Source organism: Agelaius tricolor, unplaced genomic scaffold, assembly GCF_023055355.1.
Source record: "Agelaius tricolor isolate 1412-34295 unplaced genomic scaffold, bAgeTri1.0.p SCAF_6, whole genome shotgun sequence".
In the NCBI taxonomy this organism is placed as follows: domain Eukaryota; kingdom Metazoa; phylum Chordata; class Aves; order Passeriformes; family Icteridae; genus Agelaius; species Agelaius tricolor.
In genome coordinates this window covers 13,814,840-13,836,613 of record NW_027269266.1, presented here as the reverse complement: position 1 = coordinate 13,836,613, position 21,774 = coordinate 13,814,840, and the positions used below count along the sequence as shown (strand labels likewise).

The following is a 21,774-nucleotide window of genomic DNA, read 5'->3' as shown; positions in this document are numbered from 1 at the left end:
AGATTACCAATAAAACAGAACCTTTGCAACAACAAACTGCAAAATGTAATTGCTATTAAAAATTGTTAATATATTTAATTATTTAGGCAATTGGAGTATCTTATAAATTGATATAAATACACAAGGCAGTTCATGCAAGCTGGAGTCTCATACTACTAATGCACGTCTATTAAATCACCATGGCACACAGACATCAAATACAACATAGGATAGAAACACATCTGCTCGTTGAAAGGGTTAATGAGAATAACTCCTGGAACAATTCTCTTGTGCTTAGCTCCATGCTGATAGTATATTTAAAAAGTGTATTAAACCTTTCCTGAGTATGTTTAATAGTCAATCCAAGCACTCATAGTTAAATTACAATTAGAAATATCTTAGACTATACAGTACCCATATTATGAAATTAAAAGTTAATATTGCTATTAATCTATATTTATAATTGCATCAACTGTGTGATATCTGTCATGCCTTCTAGAGAAGACTTGAAATTTCACATAGCTTTTAAGTACTCTCAAAGGAGAGAATCATTGGCATTTTCAAACAGAACAGAACAAAAACCCGTTTTACACTACATGTTAAAAACTAATTTCGTCCTCTGTTAATGACTACCTTAGAGTTTTTCAAATAAATCCTTTATATTGCATTACATTAAATTTTACTGGTATCTCTACAACACCGCTTTTGTTCTATAAGAAAGTACAGGAAAGACTGTGAAGACTGCAATGCTGATTTCACTGTCTGGTGGCAGTAGAGTAAAACACAAGCTATACTTTAAATACTTGAAAAGTTGTTGGTGTTTTTCCCTAGAACACTTCATGGGACAGTAAGTGGTGACCCCAGATTTTCAGCAAAATGTTTTCATATTCTTATAATAGCACTTATGTTTAGGTATTTGAGAAGTTGTCACATTATAATTTCTTCTTCAAAGGTAATACTGTGCAAGTTCAAGATTCAGTTCTGCAAATATTTAGCACCAGATCTGAAGAGAAAGGCTACAAGGCTTAGTTATAGGCTTAGCATTTTGCACACACACAGTTTCATTGAGCATAAATTGTCATAAAACCTGGACCACAGAGGATGTTAACCAAGTTAGTTAATTGATGTGAACCCCTATACCTATGGGAATCGACAACACAAGCATACACACAAAAGGTGAAGAAAAATTTCTTTGAGAATACCATGATGTCAACACATTTATATTCAAAATATGAATAAGTAAACTGAAAATCTATGACAAAGGAGAAGAACTAGCACCCACAAAAAGGGCAGATGATATTTTTAAGTACAATATAGTTCAGACTAAGTAGGAGGTGGGCTGACGTAGAAAAAGATGAAATTATGAGATATGAAAACATAATGAAATAGACTGGGTTAGGTTATTTTATTATTGCAATAATGCTGACATTGAAGTGACTGCAGTCAGAAACAGAAATGCTCTACTGGAGAGCTGACATCCCCGCATGGGGGCCTGGGAGATCTTGCCTGCCCTATGGTGAAGTCCATCATGACACAAGGATGTTCTCCTGATCACAACTATGCCTAAGTGTACAGACAGCTATATAAAGAAAGGTTAAAAGTAGCTTCAGCAATACAGACTACAGACACATGAAGCAAGTTACAAGTTTCCTGAGGCCTCATCTAAAATGCTCCTGATTAAAAAAACCCAAACACCAACAAAAATGTTGCCCAAACCCTGAAAATTATTCTGTTTGTTGCATTTTTTTCCTTTATAATCATTTTATGGAAAAACAAAAAAGAGAGAAAAAATAAAGAATAATTCTTCACCATTGACTACTAAATGGTTTACAAAATTAGGAGCTTTGGTACAAGACCAAGAATCCATGTATCTGGAAAAGGTAAAAAGCTAAGAGCAATGATCAAATGAAGCTATGTCAGCGGTCGCCATTCCAGTTTGATGTTGACCTTACAATTAACAACAGCTCCATGTCCCTGATCATCTGTCTCAAAATGCCACTAGAACATCTTCTCAATCTCCACTTATATGGTGAACTGTGCAATCTTTAGGAAAAGTATTTTTTCTGCAAAATCTTCCTATCAATTCAATCCCCACTTTTAGGTTTTGGTAAGAATATTTGTAACTTGCTTCTCTTTTCTCCAACCAATTTATTCAGATCTCATTAGCAAACTATCAGGTGGTAGATTATTCAAGAATTTTAATTTCTTTCACTCCTTGAAAAAAGGAGAAAATCTTTCAGCTCTGTCTTCAGGCTGATTTGTCCCTTGTCACTTTTACAGGCTCCACAGGAAACATAACAAAGACTCAGGTGATATGATTCCACTGCTAACATGTGTTTCCTTGAATAAAATATTTGAAAAGTTTATTTGATATTGAATATTTGATATTTGATATTTCTGCCCCTGACACTCCCTGGTAAAATGAAAATAGTAATATTGTCCTGTGTATTAAGAAAGCTCAACAAGAAGTTCAGCCAGAACTTAGACACTACTAATTAAACTTAACACTACTAATTAAAAAGAACAAATGTGAAAAAACATAGAAACCAGAGTAAGGCTGACCTCTCTGCAGTTTGCTGGTGAAGATGCTCTGTAAAACTACTGACTATTAAAAGTTTGTGGTATGCTGTTTGCTTCACCACTTTATGACTATTTTCAATTTGAAAGTTTTTTTAAACTGTTCCTCAAAGTCCATCTGAATAGCCTGTACAGAATCTCAGGGAAGTTTGCTTTAAATAGCATTCAAACCCAAGGAAAACATACAGTTCCAAGAGGAAGGATGTTTCAAATATATCCAACACTTCTATGATACTGCTGCTGCACTCCTGAAAGCATCTTCATCGCTCATCATCTGCCAAATATGTCCTCTCATGTATGGCTTAACTTTACTGTGACACCTAGAAGCTGTTTTATAGAAATGCTAATAAATATTTCCTATTGAATGTCTGCATTTGTAATTGCATTTTATGTTTTATGTTATGGGAACTATGGCTGCACAAAAATACTAAGCTGAACTGAAACAATATTGTACTTTGAAGGAATAAAAACATTTGTGAAAAGGCAAAAGATATTCTACTAATGTTTGCATATTTTACAGTTTTGAAAACATAATTCATATATTTAAATTAACAATAGAGCATCATTAAGAATACAGTGATGATTACTACAGAGAACCAAACCCAATTCTAATATGCAGCAGAAAAGGTTTCTATAAAATGATTCATGTTAAAAGTAAATTTCTATAAAGAACAAAAGGAAAATGCATTGCTTGCCTAGAATATTTGATAATATAAACCTTGATGAATATGAAAGGAGCTGCAGACTACACTGTCTGTGGAATATGGGTATCAGCAGAGATTAACCTTAGTTGCCAAGTATGCAGACTATAAAATAAAAGGGGAAAATTCTATCACTAAAGCGACATAATCTCCTGAACACTGAGAAGCTTGCACCAGCTCACCGGTTACAGCTACACGTCTAAGAGCTTACTGAACATGCAAACCCATAAACTACTGCTGGAATGTAACAGATTTGGTGAAATAAGAGCAGGCTCTGGAAAGAAAATATTAAGAACAAATGTTCTCAAAGAACTGATGTCTTTAAAACTTATACTTCTCAATATGAAATAAAAAATCATTACTAATAAACTTACTTAAGGCCCAACAAGCAAAGAGAAATCACCTAGATCTCTAAGAATAAAAAAAACACCTTAGCAGAAAAGTTTGATTATTCTTTTAACCATTAGCAGTATACATTTTGTCATCTCAGAACAACATCCTTCCACTTACACAGAGAAATCCACTGGGGCCTCACACAGAATCCAAACTGAAAACACACAATGTGTGAACCTGCCTGCCTTGCAATATTTTAAAAGGACGATGATGCAAATAGCTGTGCTTATTTACATTTAATGACATAATTCTGAAGAAGTAGATTGCAACTATGTTGTGTAAATTTCAGTCCAAATATACTAATAAAACCAGAAAGTTAATTTCTCAAATTCAGACAGACTACACTAATAGGAAATGACAACATATAAATTTGTGCATGCTTCATAAATTCACAAGTAAGACTTCAGAATGCTATAACGCACTTACATGGGCTTTTGTTACTTTTCATTCACTAAAATCAGTGCTTAAGTATGTGTTTAAATTACATATGTTCTTCACTGAATTTAATTTCATCTTAGAGTAAACAACTTCTATTTAATTGTAAATGCATTCAAGAGCACCCTTTCTATTCATATTACTGACAAAACTAAGTTTGGTACCATGGTCATTATCTAGGTTTGTATGAACATAATATTTTTACTAGATATTTCTGGATATTATTTTTCCCCCAAAATATTGGTATTCTTTTTACATTAGCTTGTATACTGAGGATTTCTATTGTTACACAGGAACTGCACAAACACAGAGCAGACTTCTTACAATGTTTGCTTCTGGACTGATTCCCAGCTTGCACATTTAGACAGGGTTAATAAAAATTTAGATTATGTCTGGATTTTAAAGACGAAATTGAGAATAGTAAACAGATGATATTCATCTATATTTATTGTATGTTCATAAAGGTTCAAGCAATGTAACCAGAATTTAAGCTTGGCAAAGGCAAACTTCTAACATTTTCCTCAGCAATTCCTCAGGAAATTACAGCAGAAACATATGATACCATACTGTGGCTTAAATATTAGAATTCAGTGAAAAATCATAAAATTTATCTGAGTCACTTTAGAGGAGAGGGTTCAAATTAATAGCAGTATAGCCTTGGACATAAAAGATTTGTCCCAAAATGGTTCAGACATTCTGTCTTCTGAAGACTCTCCTCCTGTGCTCCTCATGACTACCTTGCATGTGTGTGAAGTACATGTCCGTTCAGAGAGGGTCGGGTGTTCACAGAGTAATCTGGTTCATGGATTGAAGTGCCAGAGCCCTATATATGGTTTGTGAAACAAGGAGACACTGGAGTACATGAGACAGTCTGAATTATAAATCACTGTGTCCTGTTACTGCATGCAAAAGAATGGTAACATCAACTGTCAAAAGCCTCCCTGCTTGTTCTTACGATAGGAAAGTTTTAAATGAATGATTCTTAGTGAAGAGTTCCAAGGAATCTCTAATTTCTAAACCAAAAAGTTACTTATTTTATTCACAATCAGTGAAAATACCTGTGTCCTTACCCCAAAACCAGTCCTAACATTAGTTTTTCTGCCTTCTGACTCTCCTCTCTGATATCTCACTCCAAAATCACACACCCAGCATGAGATGGCTGAAGGTACCACTTCTGGACTGCTGACAACATTCCAGGACATGGAAGCTCTCAAGTACAGTTCATTGCCTGAACTGTACTTAGTAATTCTGAATAATTTTTGTAAAGTTTTGCCTAAGTAAACTACAATGCATCTTGATATTTTGTTCTTTGCTTTTGGGACAACAGTCTTCTTCCTTAAGAGGCCTCCTTCCTAAAATGGCCATGTCTTTTTGGTAATTATGGACTAAAATGTTTCAGTGAAAAAGGCTACAGTAGCTAGAAAAGGTGGATTTTGTTTTGCTACCTTCATTCTCAAATAAAGCAGCAGCCCACTAAGATCTGATTGCAAAACCATGATAGTCTCACCCTAAGAATTCATGCAGTATGTATACATACAGAAAGGAAATATTGGGGGGGGGGGTATTGTTCATATTTCAAAGAAATTATTTGATAAGGAAAACGAATTTCATCTGGAATCACATCCAAATTATCATTTTCCAAACATACCAAATATTTCAATACAATTACAATTCAACATGAACTTAGTTGATTACTTAACAAAGGTAAGAAGTGCATTTTCAGCATGATCAGATACTCACAAGTTCCACAAGCACAGAATGGAATTATACCACACTAAGGTTTTGTAAACAGGTCACAGTTCTTTCCATCATGTACTTTTGTGTACCTGATGTAGTTTATATACCACATTTAAAACAACTCCAATTTACAGTATTGGTCTAGGATGTTTCAGTGAGCCCACTGGCTTGGAAATGCTGAAGTACTTTGACAAGTTTCTCTCCACTCCTCTTGTAGTAGGAGGATGAAAGTGTTGGGAAAAGGGCTGGTTGCCACAAAATCTGCTCCAGCCAGCCTTCAGCTGGCAGGAATTCTGGACAGTTTCAACTAAAATATTTTTACATAGGTTTCAAAATGGCACAAATTAAAAAGTTGAAACATATCATGGAACATTCACCTTTTTTAAATGTTACTTTTGTTTGAAATTTGGAATCTTGAAAATGAAGCCAAAGGACTCTTGCCCCACCTTTTCCCCATTCCCCGCAATGATACGTTGAGCTCAGACCAGCTTTAAAGCTAAATTTAAGCTACTGAGTTATTATGACTGATATTTTGTAATGTGGAAAAAGAATTGGTGCCTGCAAATTTGCTCTGTATTCTTACTGAATCCTCCAAAATGGTTAGATAGACATGTACAAAGAAAAAACGCGTAGACAAAACTTGAATAAAACCTTGAGAGTGTCTTTAAATAATTTTTCATGATACAGTAACCTTTTTGCTTCATTAAACACATAGCTTGCTTCATGTACTTTAAAAATTTTGACTTAAAGATCAAACCAGGATTTTATTAGCCTATGTTTAACCAGGTAAAGGCATACACTACATAAACCCTTTATGTCAAATCCAATGAGCCATGTTTAAAACCTCAATATTCATGCATTTGTCATGCAGAGTAAGGACATTTGTATGCAGATTACCCCCAAAAGCAAAGTGGACACAGTAGCTCCAGGGAAAAGAAGCTGAAAGAAAGGAACAAAATTGTCTTTTGTAACCAATTGCTCACCTAGATAGGATCCACTGTTGTGACCAGCACATTCAGCATCTTCTGGACGAAGGGTAAAAGCATACAGAATAAGAGCCAAGAAATAAAGCAGAAAAGTTAGAAGCCCAGCAAAAAATACAGAAGAAACTATTTTTAAAATGACAACTGTGCAAAGCACAGCATTAAAAAGCCTTCAATAAGCCATTTTCTTAAAAACATAAAACAATCTTTATTGTTTTATATTTTAGCTGGAGATATTCTTGGATTTTGCAGCATGCACACTGATCTTTTTACCTTTTCAAGCAAAAGTTGTGATGACAACAAACATTCTAAAAAAAATTCTAACACTGTATTATTCACGTTTTATCAGTTAATAGAAAATATGCCACTTAAAAGAAAGCAAAACGATTTGATGTAAATCAAGCTTTTTTGTAAACTATACATTATCAAACTTTAGCTTTATGTTTTGGCTCACTGGATTAGACAGAAAGGTTTTTGATCAAAAACACATCCTCTCATTTAATATAAAATAGCTATAACATATATTTTTACATGCCAGAGGCCCTTTGATCAAAAATATGAGTTACAATTTCTAATGCTTTCATAAACAAAAGCCTCTTAAGTAAAAAAAACCAACCAAACAAAAAAACAACAACAAACCAAACAAAAAAAACACAAGAGATCAGCTGCTATTACTTTAACATATGCTGCAAACATAACAATAACCAGCTACAGTCAGAAACTCAAAGGGAAAACGGTAAGGATGACACCACATAGATGAACCTTCTACCATCTCAGAGAAATAGTCTGTCAGTATTAGTAGAAGCTCAGGACCTCTCATGGCCATATAATCAGCTTGGAACCATCTCTCTCCATCCCAGCCCACCCAAGTGCTGCCAGTATTATTCTATCATACTGCTTTTCTACACATATCTTGCAGAAGTTCAAGAGAGAGAGAAAGCAGTTTAAAAAACCAGTTCAAATTACTGATCATTAAATGAAGCAACTAGGAATATTCTGGTATTTTTATCTACTTTAAAACATAATTCAATGTATTTAGTGGCAATATAAAAGCATCATATGTATAACATCTAGAAACACTGGACTATATTCAATTTAATTCTAAACACATGTTCTCTAAATAAAATTATTGGGCTATTCAGGGAAACTTTTATACATGTACCTTCAATTTCCTCTGAGAAGCACAAAGGAGAAATAGGAAAGGAAATCATTAAATGGAGTGAAAACATAACTTAAGAAAGAAAAGTTAAATTGAAGAAGAAAAATGCACCTACCACACTCAACCGCTTCCTCATCTTAGAACAGCCAAAAAGACAAAGTATTATTGTTTAATACTTCATAAATAGGAAAAAATTCAGGTATGTAAGCTATTCTCAAATTCTCTTGACAGCACCTATTATATTGAGGCATATACCAACATACCAGTAGTGAGTTTAACTACACTCAGAAAAGGATGTAAAAAATTGAAGGCATTGAAATACTATGTGCACTTTAAATTCCCATATGTGATTCTTCTACTATTCTTTTGGTAGAAATGACCTTACCCCACTGTCATTGAAGATCTCTTTGGTATTAAACTCAAAGTTTGTTAGTTCCAATTTATCAGTCTTAACCTAGAATTTCTAAGAATCACTACCAGAAACATGATCTCAGTATTTTTCTGCACTTACAGTAAGAGCTGGGACTGCCCTTTGAGATGGATTTTGAAAAGGTTTGAAAAGGTTTTTTGGTTGTGGCTTTTTTTCCTTTTTTTTTTTTTTTGGAATGCTTACAATTGCAGCTGAAAACAAGCTGAGAGAATTCACATACTCTTGTAATCTTTTCTCTGACATTATCCTAATATAACAGATATACATAAGACTTTCTCCTTACCTATAGTAAATCAATAAATTTGTGCTGCCTCAATAGTAGAAAACATACATTTTTGTAATCATCTTTGGGGTTATACAGAAAAGAAAGAAAAATATAATGAATTTTTGTTCACAAAGATATTATATACTAAGGTTAAGATTTATAGAGAGATTTAGCAATCTACCTCTCATTCAAACTTCCTTTGGAATGTGGATAAATGGGGCTAAAATATAACCGTTTCAAAGACTTTCTATGAAACATGTATTTTCTCTGTGAAAAATTATTTAAGAGATATTTTACAATCTTTTATGCATAACTAATGTACAAAACAAAGGCTAGGTCAAAATTCTCCTGCATATATGACAACATGGAAGAGCTTTTCATTTCATGTCATGAAATGGACATAACAGTCTCTTATGCCGCAGGAAAAATACTGTTTTGAACAATCATTTCTTGGTACCATTTTTCTTGAGGACTTACATTTTAAAATATTACTTTGGAAGACTTTTCTGAATCTTATTTAAAGTTTATTTCTATGGTCAAGGTGACCATATGGTTTAAGTTGGCTGGGAAGTCCTCTAAGGTGAACACTCCTTGGTTGACCACATCTGGTGCCTTAAAAGAGTGTAGACAGTTTTGTGAGGTGAAAGCATTGGATGCATTTTTCTCTCTTGAGCTTAAAAGCTCCCAGTTCTTGACAAATGGCCTAAAGCTGGATCTAGAATGGCAGGCTGGCTTCCAGGTACTAACTCTTTTCTCCCTCTCTGTGATGTACAACAAATTTTTCTGTATTTCCGTTTCCATGACTATCAATAGACTGCAATGTATCTCCTGAAAACAAGTCACTAATGCTCAATGCTAATTCACATAAATAGATCTTAAAAGTTTCTTGAATTCAACAAATTTATTTGACTTAACTAATGAGTGTACATTTTAAAATACTGTCTGGTATTTTAACACTGGTAACAGGTAAGCCCTCATTTATGAACATGAAAACCCAGACCAAGAGCAAAGGAGGTTGGTATGTACACATGGACAGAGGTGTGTACTCGCTCAACCCTGACCACTGCAGACCTCACAGGAGTCCTGCAGGTGTGGTACATGGTGGAGTTACAGCATCAGGGCTGAGAACACTGAAAGGAATCCACGCTTCTGGGCTACCCTGCCAGGAAAGGGAACATGCTTATCCATAAATGAAAGACATTAGGATTCCCAGGTGAGCCAGAAAGCACAAGCCAAAACATCTACAAGCTGAGGTTTAATGTTGAGACAAAGGCATTCTGGACTTCCTGTGTTTTGTTAAAAATCTTCCTTCTTAATACTGCTCTTAACATTCTTGGGCTACTCTTAAGGTTGAAAATAACAGTCTGTAATGAAAAGATCTTGGAAATCACTGGGTTGTCATAGCTTAATGCAGCTATAAACAGTCATTAACATGTAGCTCCCAGTTGGAGCTTGACAAGGACCTTTACCAGAGCTATTGCCTGTCCCTAGTAAAGTCAGAGGTTACTTGTCAGGGAACTTTGTATTGTGATTCACTACTAAATACAGCTCTGTGCATCTGAAGCAGCTGTATGCATGAACCAAGTATGTGCCCAAAGTTCCAAAGTTTGAAACATGAAAACCTGGGGCCAATACAGTTTCACTAAATGGAAGTGAGAAAGGAAAGGTGTTCAGCTGGAAGGGGCAAGTTAAAGACTAAAAGAGGTCAAAGTCTAAAGAGGAGGAAATCTGAGGAAAACAAAAACAATGACCAAATGAAAAAACCCCAAACCCAAACCATAAGGCAACATGGAACAAATAAAACACTGAGAAAAGAACAAATACAATCAATTAAATGTATTGTGGTAAGAAGGGAGAGGAAGTTCCAAAGAAAACAGTCATGAAACAGGTTTATGAAATGACAACAAAGCTGTAACAAGACAAATGGGAAAAAAGAAATAGGAAACACAAGCACAGTGGAAGCTTAGGTGGTTTTATTCATTTTAGAAAGATTTCAGCATAGCCAATAATGCTAAACTAAAACAATGAAAACCAGTATCATATACACTGCATTTTTGTATGTATTTTAACTGAAATGTAATCAAGATTTGGTTTTTGGGGGCCTCACCTAAATTATACTACTTAGGAAGCTCAAAACCAGGGCCACTTCCAGAAACATTCTTAACTCTTTGGAACAGCCCAGCATCAGATTAAGATTTTTTGCTTTTGTTGACTTTCTTTCAAAAATATTTCCACCAAGCAATTTTACTTAAATGTTTCTCAATCTAAAATTTGATCCAGCAGCTCTGTTCTAGTTTCTTATCACAAACAAGATTCATTGTGCCTTAAACTATACTTTACTTTAGTAAGCAAGAAATTTTGATGTACAACAGTCAGCAACACAGTGAATATATTAAACACTCTTGATTTTTTAGTGATGAATAGCCCCACATAGCAATCAACATTTATACTGTTTTGCAGGTTTTTATGCTCTGGAGTTTTGTGGATTGAATGATAAATTATGTTCATTCAATAGGAAATTTAAGATCATCAAATTTAATTCTCTTATAAAACAATCAGATAACAGTATCTCTATGAAGATAATTTGGAAAATGAAGAAGGATAGTCTTGCAGTGAAGGACAGATCCATTTCCAGTTCTGTCTCATGTGAACTTGACTCAAATGTCATCCAGCTTCAGGTTTCCTTAATTTCTCTGTGGTAGCAGGAAGTTAAGATTTGTAAGGACAGGAGACTTCTGAACAAAAATGCTAATGTGCTAATTTAACTCTATAGGTCTGGTTTACTTTTTGTTTGTACTTGTAACTACCTGCAGGTGGGCAATCAAGTTTCAAATATGAACACAGAAAAATACTGAGAAGAAAGGCAGAGTTAAGACTGTGCAGCAATTATAACAAGCACAAAGAATCCTACTATACATTTATCCTAAATGTTTGGTCTTCAAATACAAGTAGTACAAAGCATTTATTCTTTTAGCGTGTTTAAATTTTTTTGTTGGCAGAACATAATCTTCAATTCAAGACACTCAACTATGGGTAAACTGGGTTACATCTTGTTTGAATGAACACCATTTGGCTGCAGTTAAGTCTTTCCTCTTGCTCACACAATGCCAATCACATCTCATTAATCAAAATTGAAAGTAAAATGGGTTTTAAGCCTTAGAAAAACTATATGATGATGGCTTTATCACAGTAAGTATTTACATTTAGCATTAAGTACTTTTTTATGGAAAAGACATCTCTGAACAACTCTGTCATATATGCTACATACATATATTAAACTGTACACACAGGGTATAGGTATACACATATACATATGAACAGTGCCCAAGCTGACAGAGCTTACAGGCCACACTAGTATAAAATATAAAGTTACCAGTAATTTTCATCAGAGACAACACATACATAATGTAAGAATAAACACAGTAACCACTGTGAAAACAAAATTATGCTGAAGGAGTATAATTTCTTGCCTAATTATTGCAGTTTATAACAACTGCAGAATAGTAAGTTATTTGGTTGTTATTCAAAAAATTTTTTTCTTTAATAAAACAGCTTATCACTTTTGCCTACAAATTAAAGTAAGCTACACATGCAAGAATGACCAGACCTGTTGGCAATATCTATTGCAGTCAGAGCATGAGTACTCTTTGTATGGAAGTTAACAGAGTGGGAGCTATTAAACAAATACTTGTTCCCTGTACAAAGTCTCACGTCACTCCAATTTAGCCAGCATGCAGCAACAGGAGAACTCACAGAGGCAGCTCTGGCTGAGAAGCTGTCCAAGCTAAGATGATCACCTAAAGCCAGGAATGCTGTTGAGTATTACTGAGGAATGCCAGGTGAGCAGGTATCCATGGAGCTGGCATTCAGCAGTGGCTCACAAGCTCAGACACACAGACAGATGTGTCTGCCAATTGCAAGTAGGCAGACACATCTACAGAACCTCCCTCTGTATCCCAGACACTTCCCTCACACTCACTCAGGTATGTGGCTCATTCACCATCCCAGCACATGCAGGGTTAGTCCTATTCACACAATCTCATGCAACTCTGTTCCTTTACTTTCATTCCATTTTCCTACTTTTTTTCCTATGCTGCTTGTTCTTACAATTTTTTCCCCAGTATCATTTCCCCACAGTATTAATGTACAAGACTGCTTTTTGCTGAAAAGTCATTGCTGTTAAGTATGGGAAAAAATGATGAAAATACTTCAGTGGTTTGTTATTCCTCCATCACTTCTGCACTAACCCTAAACCTGGGAATTACATATCAATCTTATCAGCAGGTCAGAACACCTAACAGCCACTTATCTCATGCATCAAATATTACTCTTGAACTTACTAAGGTTTTTCTACCAACATTTACAAAACAAATCAGCTCAGAGCTCCTGTCAGTAATTTTTGCATTCACTGTTTCAAAGACTTTTACAAAGTAAATATATTAGTATTTTATTTAAATAGAATCAACAAACAACTGAACCATTGCATAAATAGTGACTATAGCAATGCTCCTGCATAATACTGTTAATTGCATTAATCTAAGAATTTCAAAGCCCATCCTCTGTGGGGTTTTGCTTAATGGGGTTTACAGCCAGCTTTTGTCCATGTATTCCTTCATTGCCCTTGTTGCAACACTTTCTCCATTTCTTCATCCTCAATACAAAATTTCACTTCTTCTCTTTTCCCTTTATATTTTTATTCCTACTTTTTCTACATCTTCCTCTTGTCAGCGCAGGCTCCACACACATTGTCAGTTTCCTTCAACTTCAGACCAAGATACCATCAAAATGTGCATCTTCTCCATTTGCACATAAGAAAGTGTGATTTCAGTATGGAGTGTACACTGTTCTGCCCCCTCCTCCAGTGTACACATGACATGTGAAATGCTTTTCACTTTAAGGGGTACAATGTGAGAATGATTCTGTTTTATCTTTCAAGAAATGGGGTAAATGCTGGGAAAGGCATGGGTATTTACACATAGACACAATGGAACAGTTCACTTGGCTATTAAAGTGAAAAAAAGAATTGGCATTTCCATTAAAACCCGATCTTTTTAATAACTTAGAACTAGATTGGGTTTGTTTATTTCAGTACAAATAATTCTTGCAGAAAAAATTTTGTAGAAAGTATTTTTCACTCTTTCGTCAATATACGATCCTCACCAAAAAAGCCCTCTTTTATTTTGCTTCCACATGTATGATACACCAATATGTGTAAAGATTAGCAACTACATGCATTGCTATGCTGAAAAGAGTGAAAAATTCAAAATGGGAAGCAGAAAGAAGGCTTCCCAGAATTAATCCAATCTATCTCCTTTCAGGTTTTGAAATTATCAAAGCAAAAACAGTTGTTGACTGTTTCAGAGAGCTCTCTGTTTAGATAAATATAACAATCCTTTCCAGTTCCAGGACTGGCTTGAGAAGAAAGAAAAAAAAGAAGTTATAGGACACTTCTTGCATATTATATGATTTAACTGATTTTTAGATTAATTTTCAAGTAGAAGGACACTACCAGCCTGGAATCCCACCTAAGAAACCAGAGCTGACTGACATTTTTTGGGCATTCAAGAAATCAGAGTATTTTTCCTCAATTCTCCCTATTAAAAACAAAGGTATGTATCAAGGTTTTTCCTCATTAATAAACATGGGATTTGTGGAAGGAGTTGACTAAACAGAGCAGACTAACAACCATGGCTACATACCAAGTGTCAAGAAAGCTTCTTAGTGCAACCCCCAGTCCTGTCAAGAAAGGGACTTCTCTCAGCAGCTCTCCTGAAGTCAACAGGTTTTCATCTAATTTGGAAGCCATAATAGTATCAACTGGCAAATTGCCCTTTTTTTCTCCAAACTGCTAAGAAAATTCAGGTCACATGACTGGATAGGAACCACTGCACCACTGCAACAGCAACCAGCCTCTCAATATACAGCAAGTTCAGGATGATCTACAGAACATGTCTCCCCACATAATTACCCTCCCAAGCACTGGAAAACCCTATATTAGGATGAAGGATTAAAAAAAAAACCTGAAGAAATCAAGCATTATCAATTTCCCATCTTCATGTCTGGGCTAAAAAAAAAATAATTGAACCCAGCAGTTCTTTCTAATTTTCTGTTTTCTATGTCATCTTCCCTACATGCTTCTGGTGCTGTCAGAATGCTGTTTGTTCAGCTGAGCAATGCATGATTTTCCAGCATCTCCCAGTTTTGGCAAGATGATTGCTGTGCACAAATACAGACACGGCCTCCGTACCTCACAGCTTCACTGCTATGCTTGGTAACACAAAAAAAGCTGATAAACTTTAGAAAGATCACAAAGGTGCAGAGTTTCCCAGCAGAATCTTCTTGAAAATCCAAGCAAGTAGAAGGTGGAGAGCAATTTGAACAACATCCTAGGCACAATGTTTTTTTCTACTGCTAAATTCTGATCTTTAAAATGTCTTCTCTACAAAGAATCTGAATTCCCTCCCAACACTAAAAACAGGTTTAGTCTTTGAATGAAGGGATAAGTCTCTACTCAGAACAGCATTTCCCCTATTACCGTGAAAATCTGGCAGATATTGCAGCAGATTGTCTTAAGAAAAAAGGAAGAGAGAGAATGACAAACCTCCATAACTCTGCAGTCTTTCCTCCTTCAAGAGGCACCACTGCCTTCTAGATGGTATTTAGCTGAGACTTGCTTTGTTCAAAGAAATTCCAAGAGAGAACAGTAATAGGCATACTGCTTGACCCTCATGCCCTGTCATATTTTAAAGGCAAGGGGAGGAAGACAGGAACTCTTCTCCCTGTTCAAGCTAGTTAAGGCAATCAGTGGAAAAAGCAGAGACAATAGTAGGCATTGTACTCTAGGTCTTCTTTGGGTTGTAATTTCGGCAATTCCCAATCAAGTTCAGGCTGCTTATTTGGAAGGGTGAGATGCATCTTGTAAAACCTTTCACTTGAAGGTCACTAGAAAGATGCAGTCCAATACAAAAGGGTTCATGTGGTGTTGCTGCAGCAGCTGATTTACCTCTTCAAAAGCACCAGTGCCACCTTATTTGAAGGCTCTTGTTGAGTGTATTATCCAGATTCAAGAACAGTGGGCAGAGAGAAATAGCTATACCCTGGGATCAGACATTTTTCCAAAACTGGGGCAGAGCAACTTGACCTAGAACCTAGAAAAATAACAGATTTACTACAAGCTGGAGAAGCTCCTCTTGTTTCTAAGATCTATGTAAATACAAAAGCTATAGTGCAACTGTAATGTCTGTTACTGTAATTACAATGCTAGTCAAGGGCTTCGGGTTAACAATAGCATTAGGGCACACAATCAAACAGTGAAATGGAATGAAAGCTAGAAAATAATGATTATCAGAAAAATAACTGTTATTGTCAAGCTTCAGAACACAACAACCATAGCAAGAAGTTAGGAAAATTGCAACAGAAACCTTGGTGAGGAGTTTTAAAGTTAAAAGCATTTAGTTTGGCACTTGGTGTGCCAGCATCCACTGTCTGCCATAGTATCCATATTTTTTCTTTCATTGTTGGATAATGAAAGGTGGTTGGAAATATTAGACCACTGTCTGAATACTTCTAGTTGAACTCACAATCATGTTTGTATTTAAGATTTAGATCCTGCTGTAGCATGATAGTTTCTTACATTGCTCACTTTGTTATGAGCCTGTACAACTGAAAGAAATAACAGGTCAAGTAAAATATGCAATAATACTTAAAACAGATGTTGATGCAAATTCCCATGAAGAAAAATATTTGTTTCAATGTATGTGCTTTCTTAGAGGTTATTTTTCCTATATTGTGCAATTACCATATTTAAAACCAGATACTATTAAGGATGAGTTTGTTTAAAAAGCAGTAAGAAGTCATTCTGTGAATGAGTATTAATGAATTGAATGCTCTGACTTTTAAAAAATTCTATTGCTTCATGGGACACAAAAAATTATCAACTATATGGGGGAGAGAGGGGGAGACTATCAGACCTTTCATCTTACTCTATAAATATCACTGTGTTGATGCAGTCCAAATTATACAAACTGTTGAGCCAATTCTGTACTGTTTCAACAGGAAAAGAATACTCTTCAACCTCTGAAATATTACAGATCAAAATATTAATTGGGTTCAGTACTTCAAAAACAAAGTCAGAGGTCTGGGGATGTTTCCAGCTTCTTTTAAAGCTTTTAATGATGGTATTTATATTTATTTTCCTACTGATACAATGGGATCAAGAGGCTGTTGTGCCCGGGAGAAATGCATCCTATAGGTGAAATAAACTGCTATTTTATAAGGTTAGAGATGTGGAGTGTTATTTCTATTCCAGGTTAACAGACTTACATGATTTTCTGTTGGAAATTTTCAGTGGCTGAACCTGCACTTCTGGTCTTCTTAATGCAAATCTCCTATAAAATGGGAGGTGGTGGGGAAAAGACACAAGCTCCTCAGTTTTCACTGCAAATTTGGGATTAATAAACACTTAATATCATAAGACTATTGCAAAATATACAGAAGATTTTGTAAGAAATTAACTTAAAACAATGCAACCTATTCACAATCTAAAAAAATTAAATCTTGCCTAAAATTTTTGTAAGCTCTCCAAAACCTGCTGCAGTTCTTATTCCTGCATAGTACATCAGTGTGAATGCAGATACTGATGTGCTATTTTCCATATGTTTTTTCTTTCAGTCTGGATCAGTGTAATCCTATCAGTTTTAGTCATTATTAATTCTAGCCAGAGAAATAAGGAAATCCAGAGTATGTCAGCAACATGTTTCCAAGTTAGTTGTCCTGCTGCAAATGCACATTTATTGTACCCATGTAATCTATGAGCACTACACATTCCAACTATGCTAACTTAACAACTCACCAGTAAGTCTCTTCTCTTACTGCAAAAAACGAATGGAATTATGCTTCTCGGTAGCTCACCTCTCCTGGAAATGCTTTGAAGGGATCAAGCCTGCTCTGGGATTGGCATCACCTTCATGTTTGGCTTGCCACCAGGTTGCATCATCCTGGCTCATGATCTGAAGGATATCTCCTTTTCTGAAAGCAAGTCCAGCTTCTTTACAAGGAATTGCTTTATCTTCATTAGGATCATAGTCAAATAAGGCTCTGATAAACATCTGGAACAAAAAGTGTTTGATCTTAAGAATCAAATATTTAATACAATCCAAAGGTTCCTCTTCTGTTTCTACTGTTCAAAACCACCAAACTAAATAATGTAGATATTTACTGCTGCAAAACATCCTTATGGATGTCTAGCATTGGAAGTTCATATGGGAATGTTCAACTCATTGCTTCTGCAACTGCAGACTCAGTGGAGCAAAAGCTCTGTGACTCAAGGCAAGCAGGACCTGGCAGGTGCACAGTGTGCCCATATGAGGAACAGAGGAGAAGACACTGCTAAATCAAGATGCTATCAAGTGTCTTCTACCTATGAACGATGGAAGGAGTACTTGGAACCAAGCCATGTCCTTGCAGAAGGTGGAAGATTACCTGTCAACTACAGAGCTCAGAGTTCAGGCTCAAGAACCATGTTACAGCCTCTCATCAATTCAGCACCTGTGTATTGAAGTGTACAGTGTGCTGTCATGCACAGTACTGTCACATTACAAAAGCTGAGTCCACAGGTATAAATCACTTTATTGGTTCTGTCATCCAAGCAAAAAATACATATCCTCAACATAACAGTTACTACCATGGCTTCTGAAATAGTCTTGCTTACCTTGCCTTCCTTCATTGGCATTTCTTCCTTCACACTGGGTATAATTTTAAATGTAATGGCTCCTTGAGACTGAGCCTGGTGAACATTTGAAAAGAAAATGCACTTAGAATTAAGCTAATATTTCAAAGAAATCCTAGAAGATAAAAGAAATTCAAATGAATTTAAAAGAATAGAATGAGTCTATCCTCTCCCAAACTCTCTGGAGCTTGACAGCTTCACTTAAACAAACTTTGTATTACAAAAATTAAAATACCCACTTAAAATGCTTGGGTTTATTTGCTTCTCTGGGGGAGCAGATGGACTGTTAAAAACTGTGACCTGCATGGTTCAGAGGTCCTATTTCTGTACTGAAGGCAGGAGAAAATGCTACAGCTTAAATGTATGCATATTAGAAGCAACTGCTGGACTCCTGGCACAGTTTGGACATCCCTGGAAAAATCAAACTAACATTTCATTTTTCAAAAAAAAATTATAGAAGAATTCGAACAGGTTTGTGCCATATTTATCATACAGAGCTATTAGGGGTGGGATTTATTCGCTTGGCAACTTTAAGAAAGGAGAAAAGCAAAACATATTTGAATAGACGACGTGTACTAAATGGAAAAAAAGCCCTGTGCTATAAATCTTAAAACAAGTTAGCCATCAGTAACCACCTCATCCATTCATCTTTCCCTATATCCCACTTAAAGTGTGTCTGGCTGCATTTTACTTATTAACCACAGCATATTCCCACTGCCTCAGTGACATTTTGCTATTGAAGGAAGTGCTAATCAGTTGGAGGCTCTGCTACTATTGCATGCAGCCGACAAGTTTCATAAAACCAGCAGAGTGAACAGGCAGCCAACGATTTCAGCAAAATGGAAACAGGCCTGTCCAGTACCAAGCGAGACATTCTTCCACCGCGCGTCTGCGATCCAAGGCTCACTGCTTGACAGCCAGCAGCCAAGGGCTCATTGCACCCGCCGTAGGACTGGAATCAATAATTTTGTTACTTTTGAAACAAGCTCTAACTAGCTTTTGATGTTTATATGGTACCTCAGAAAGGTAAACGGGGAAATTGTTCACACCTTTTCTAGTGGTGTTTTGTTTCTAGACATTTTAAGTTATTAATTTTTGAAGGAAACTATGGTTCTGTAGGGAACGTGAAACCATAAAGCAAGAATGAGTATCAGCAGGCTAGCACTTGAATGATCTTGGTTCCTGAACCAAAACTGTGAGACAGCTGCTCAATTCAGCAGGACAGCAAGGTATTTATGTATATAGAAAACCCTGCAGCATGAACAATGGAGCTATCATGACCCTCATCAATGTCTTTGATGTAAAAATACGAAATATTTCTGAAAAAGTCTCAATTACTTAATTTGCAATAGTGTTTCAATAATGAGAAATCAGGCTGGCTTTAGAGACTGTGCAGTTTACAAGAATGTAGACAGAATAATATATATGGCTATATACTGTAAATCAATGTCATATAAAATCTTCATATACCAGTTCTACAGTCTACCTGTATTATTAATTAATTGTCACATGGAGTGACAATGAGTTATTAATGAGTTATTAGCGAATACATTTAAAATAGTTCAAATTCAACACATCATGGTGGGCCTTAAAAACTATAGATTATGAACTGAAGTCTGCAACATTCTGCAACATATTTATGGCAATATTACTGTCTTTAACTCTTCACAAGTAATCTATAATTGCATGGAAAATCACTCTATGAGAAATGACAGATTTTTAAATGATGGCACTGGAAAAAAAAGCCATTATAGTAGAATACATTTTTTTTCTAAGAAATACAGTAGAAATCATAAGTCTCATTACTTTTTCTTAACTCTCCTAAATTAATTTTAAGATGTTTGGTATTTACCAAAATATGTATTATTTCTTCAGGCTTTTTATCATCTATGGGAATTCCATTGACTTCCCTCAGTTCATCACCAACATGAATAAGTCCTACAGAAGAAAAAAAGAAGTTGTGAAACGGTAGCTATGTATTACCCAAAAATTGCCATTAATATTCAGCTTGTTTCTCCATTGTTCATATAGGTTAAGCCCCAATTTTCATACACTTTAAGCTCTAAGATAAAAACAGGAATATATGGTGAACATAACAGCTAACTGTCCTCTCAGACAAATTTGATAAGGTGGTTGGTTAACTCACCTCCCTGTCTTCCTCCTAAAAATTAATACCACCTTCTCTACAACTTTTCCAGATTTTCATGCAGACGTTTGAAAAATATCTATGACAATTCTTTTTCTACTCTATTTCTACTCTACTGCTTTCTTACTGCTACAGATACAAGTAGTGCAAAGATCACTAAGGCTGGGAATGCTAATTTGTGGCACAAATATTTGCTAAGCTATCTATCTATCTATCTATCTATCTATCTATCTCTAGATTTACTCCATTACTGCATCTAAGGGTGAAACACAGCTGTCCTAAATTTTCTTCAGTGAAAAGAGACACCTTAATGCATGAGTCAGGACTTCTTGCTTAAGTTTTTGCAGACACAGAGCATCCCAAACTAAACAAGGATGTGCTGTAATTTTGAGAACTACCAGCTGAAACGCCAAATGGATGTCCTAATATTTAATAATGTCAGCACCCCAAGTTCCTCCATCAGCAGGCTGGCATATGTCATCATGGAATGATTCCTGCAGTGTCTGACACAGGGTCAGGAGTAAGACTTTATGATCTTGATGGGTCCCTTCTAGCTCAGCATATTCTATGATTTATAAACAGATGTCATCAATTGGAAACAAGTCATTATATATATATATATATATATATATATATACCCCTCTGTATGCACTAACTCAAAGATACCTTGCTGCAACTGCATTGGGGAAAAAAATCAGCATACTTTCAGCAGTATTGAAATATCACTTTGGAAAACTGTTCAGAGCCCAAATACTTCTGTTTCTGATAGTGATGTATTTAATTTCTACAAAATATGCCATTTTACCTCATCTTGTTCTGAGCTTTTGAATGGCTAATGCCAAACAGCAACACCTTACCACTTCTATCTGCAGCTCCTCCACGCATTATCCTGGCCACCACAATTGCACCAGTATGTTCATCCCTTTTAATAGTAGCTCCCTTGGGTAAAAAAAAAAAAAGAAAAAAGAAAGTTATTTGGTTTATCTCAGCATAATTTTAATATACAACACTAAAAAACATTTGCTACGTAAAACTTCAAAAAGCTGACGTATTAGTATGTGATTAAGCCAGAAATGATACTTGCTGATGAAAAGAATATAAAAAATATGTTGCTCTATTTCTGTCCTCTTAAAATGGGTCTTCTTTTTCAATCAGAAGTAACTCATGCATTCTGTGAGGACACAGGTTTAAAGAAAAAAGGACAATGATGGAAAAAGTTTGCTTTTCAATTTAATGGCAACT

At 35.5% G+C, this 21,774-nt stretch overlaps 1 protein-coding gene across 3 annotated transcripts in view; it reads right to left on the bottom strand.

The window, feature by feature from the left end:
* MPP7 (MAGUK p55 scaffold protein 7) overlaps positions 1-21,774 on the bottom strand; it is a 148,702-nt gene that overhangs the window by 16,407 nt on the left and 110,521 nt on the right. The window contains exons 8-15 of one of the 3 annotated variants that reach the window (XM_071428752.1): positions 21,390-21,471; positions 20,239-20,324; positions 18,369-18,443; positions 17,570-17,766; positions 16,982-17,046; positions 8,080-8,100; positions 7,968-7,979; positions 6,806-6,847 (exon numbers count right to left, since the gene is read on the bottom strand). In XM_071428752.1, coding sequence (XP_071284853.1) covers positions 6,806-6,847; positions 7,968-7,979; positions 8,080-8,100; positions 16,982-17,046; positions 17,570-17,766; positions 18,369-18,443; positions 20,239-20,324; positions 21,390-21,471 — 580 coding nt within the window. The remainder of the gene's footprint in view (positions 1-6,805; positions 6,848-7,967; positions 7,980-8,079; positions 8,101-16,981; positions 17,047-17,569; positions 17,767-18,368; positions 18,444-20,238; positions 20,325-21,389; positions 21,472-21,774) is intronic. The other 2 variants (XM_071428753.1, XM_071428754.1) reach the window with 2 other exon arrangements.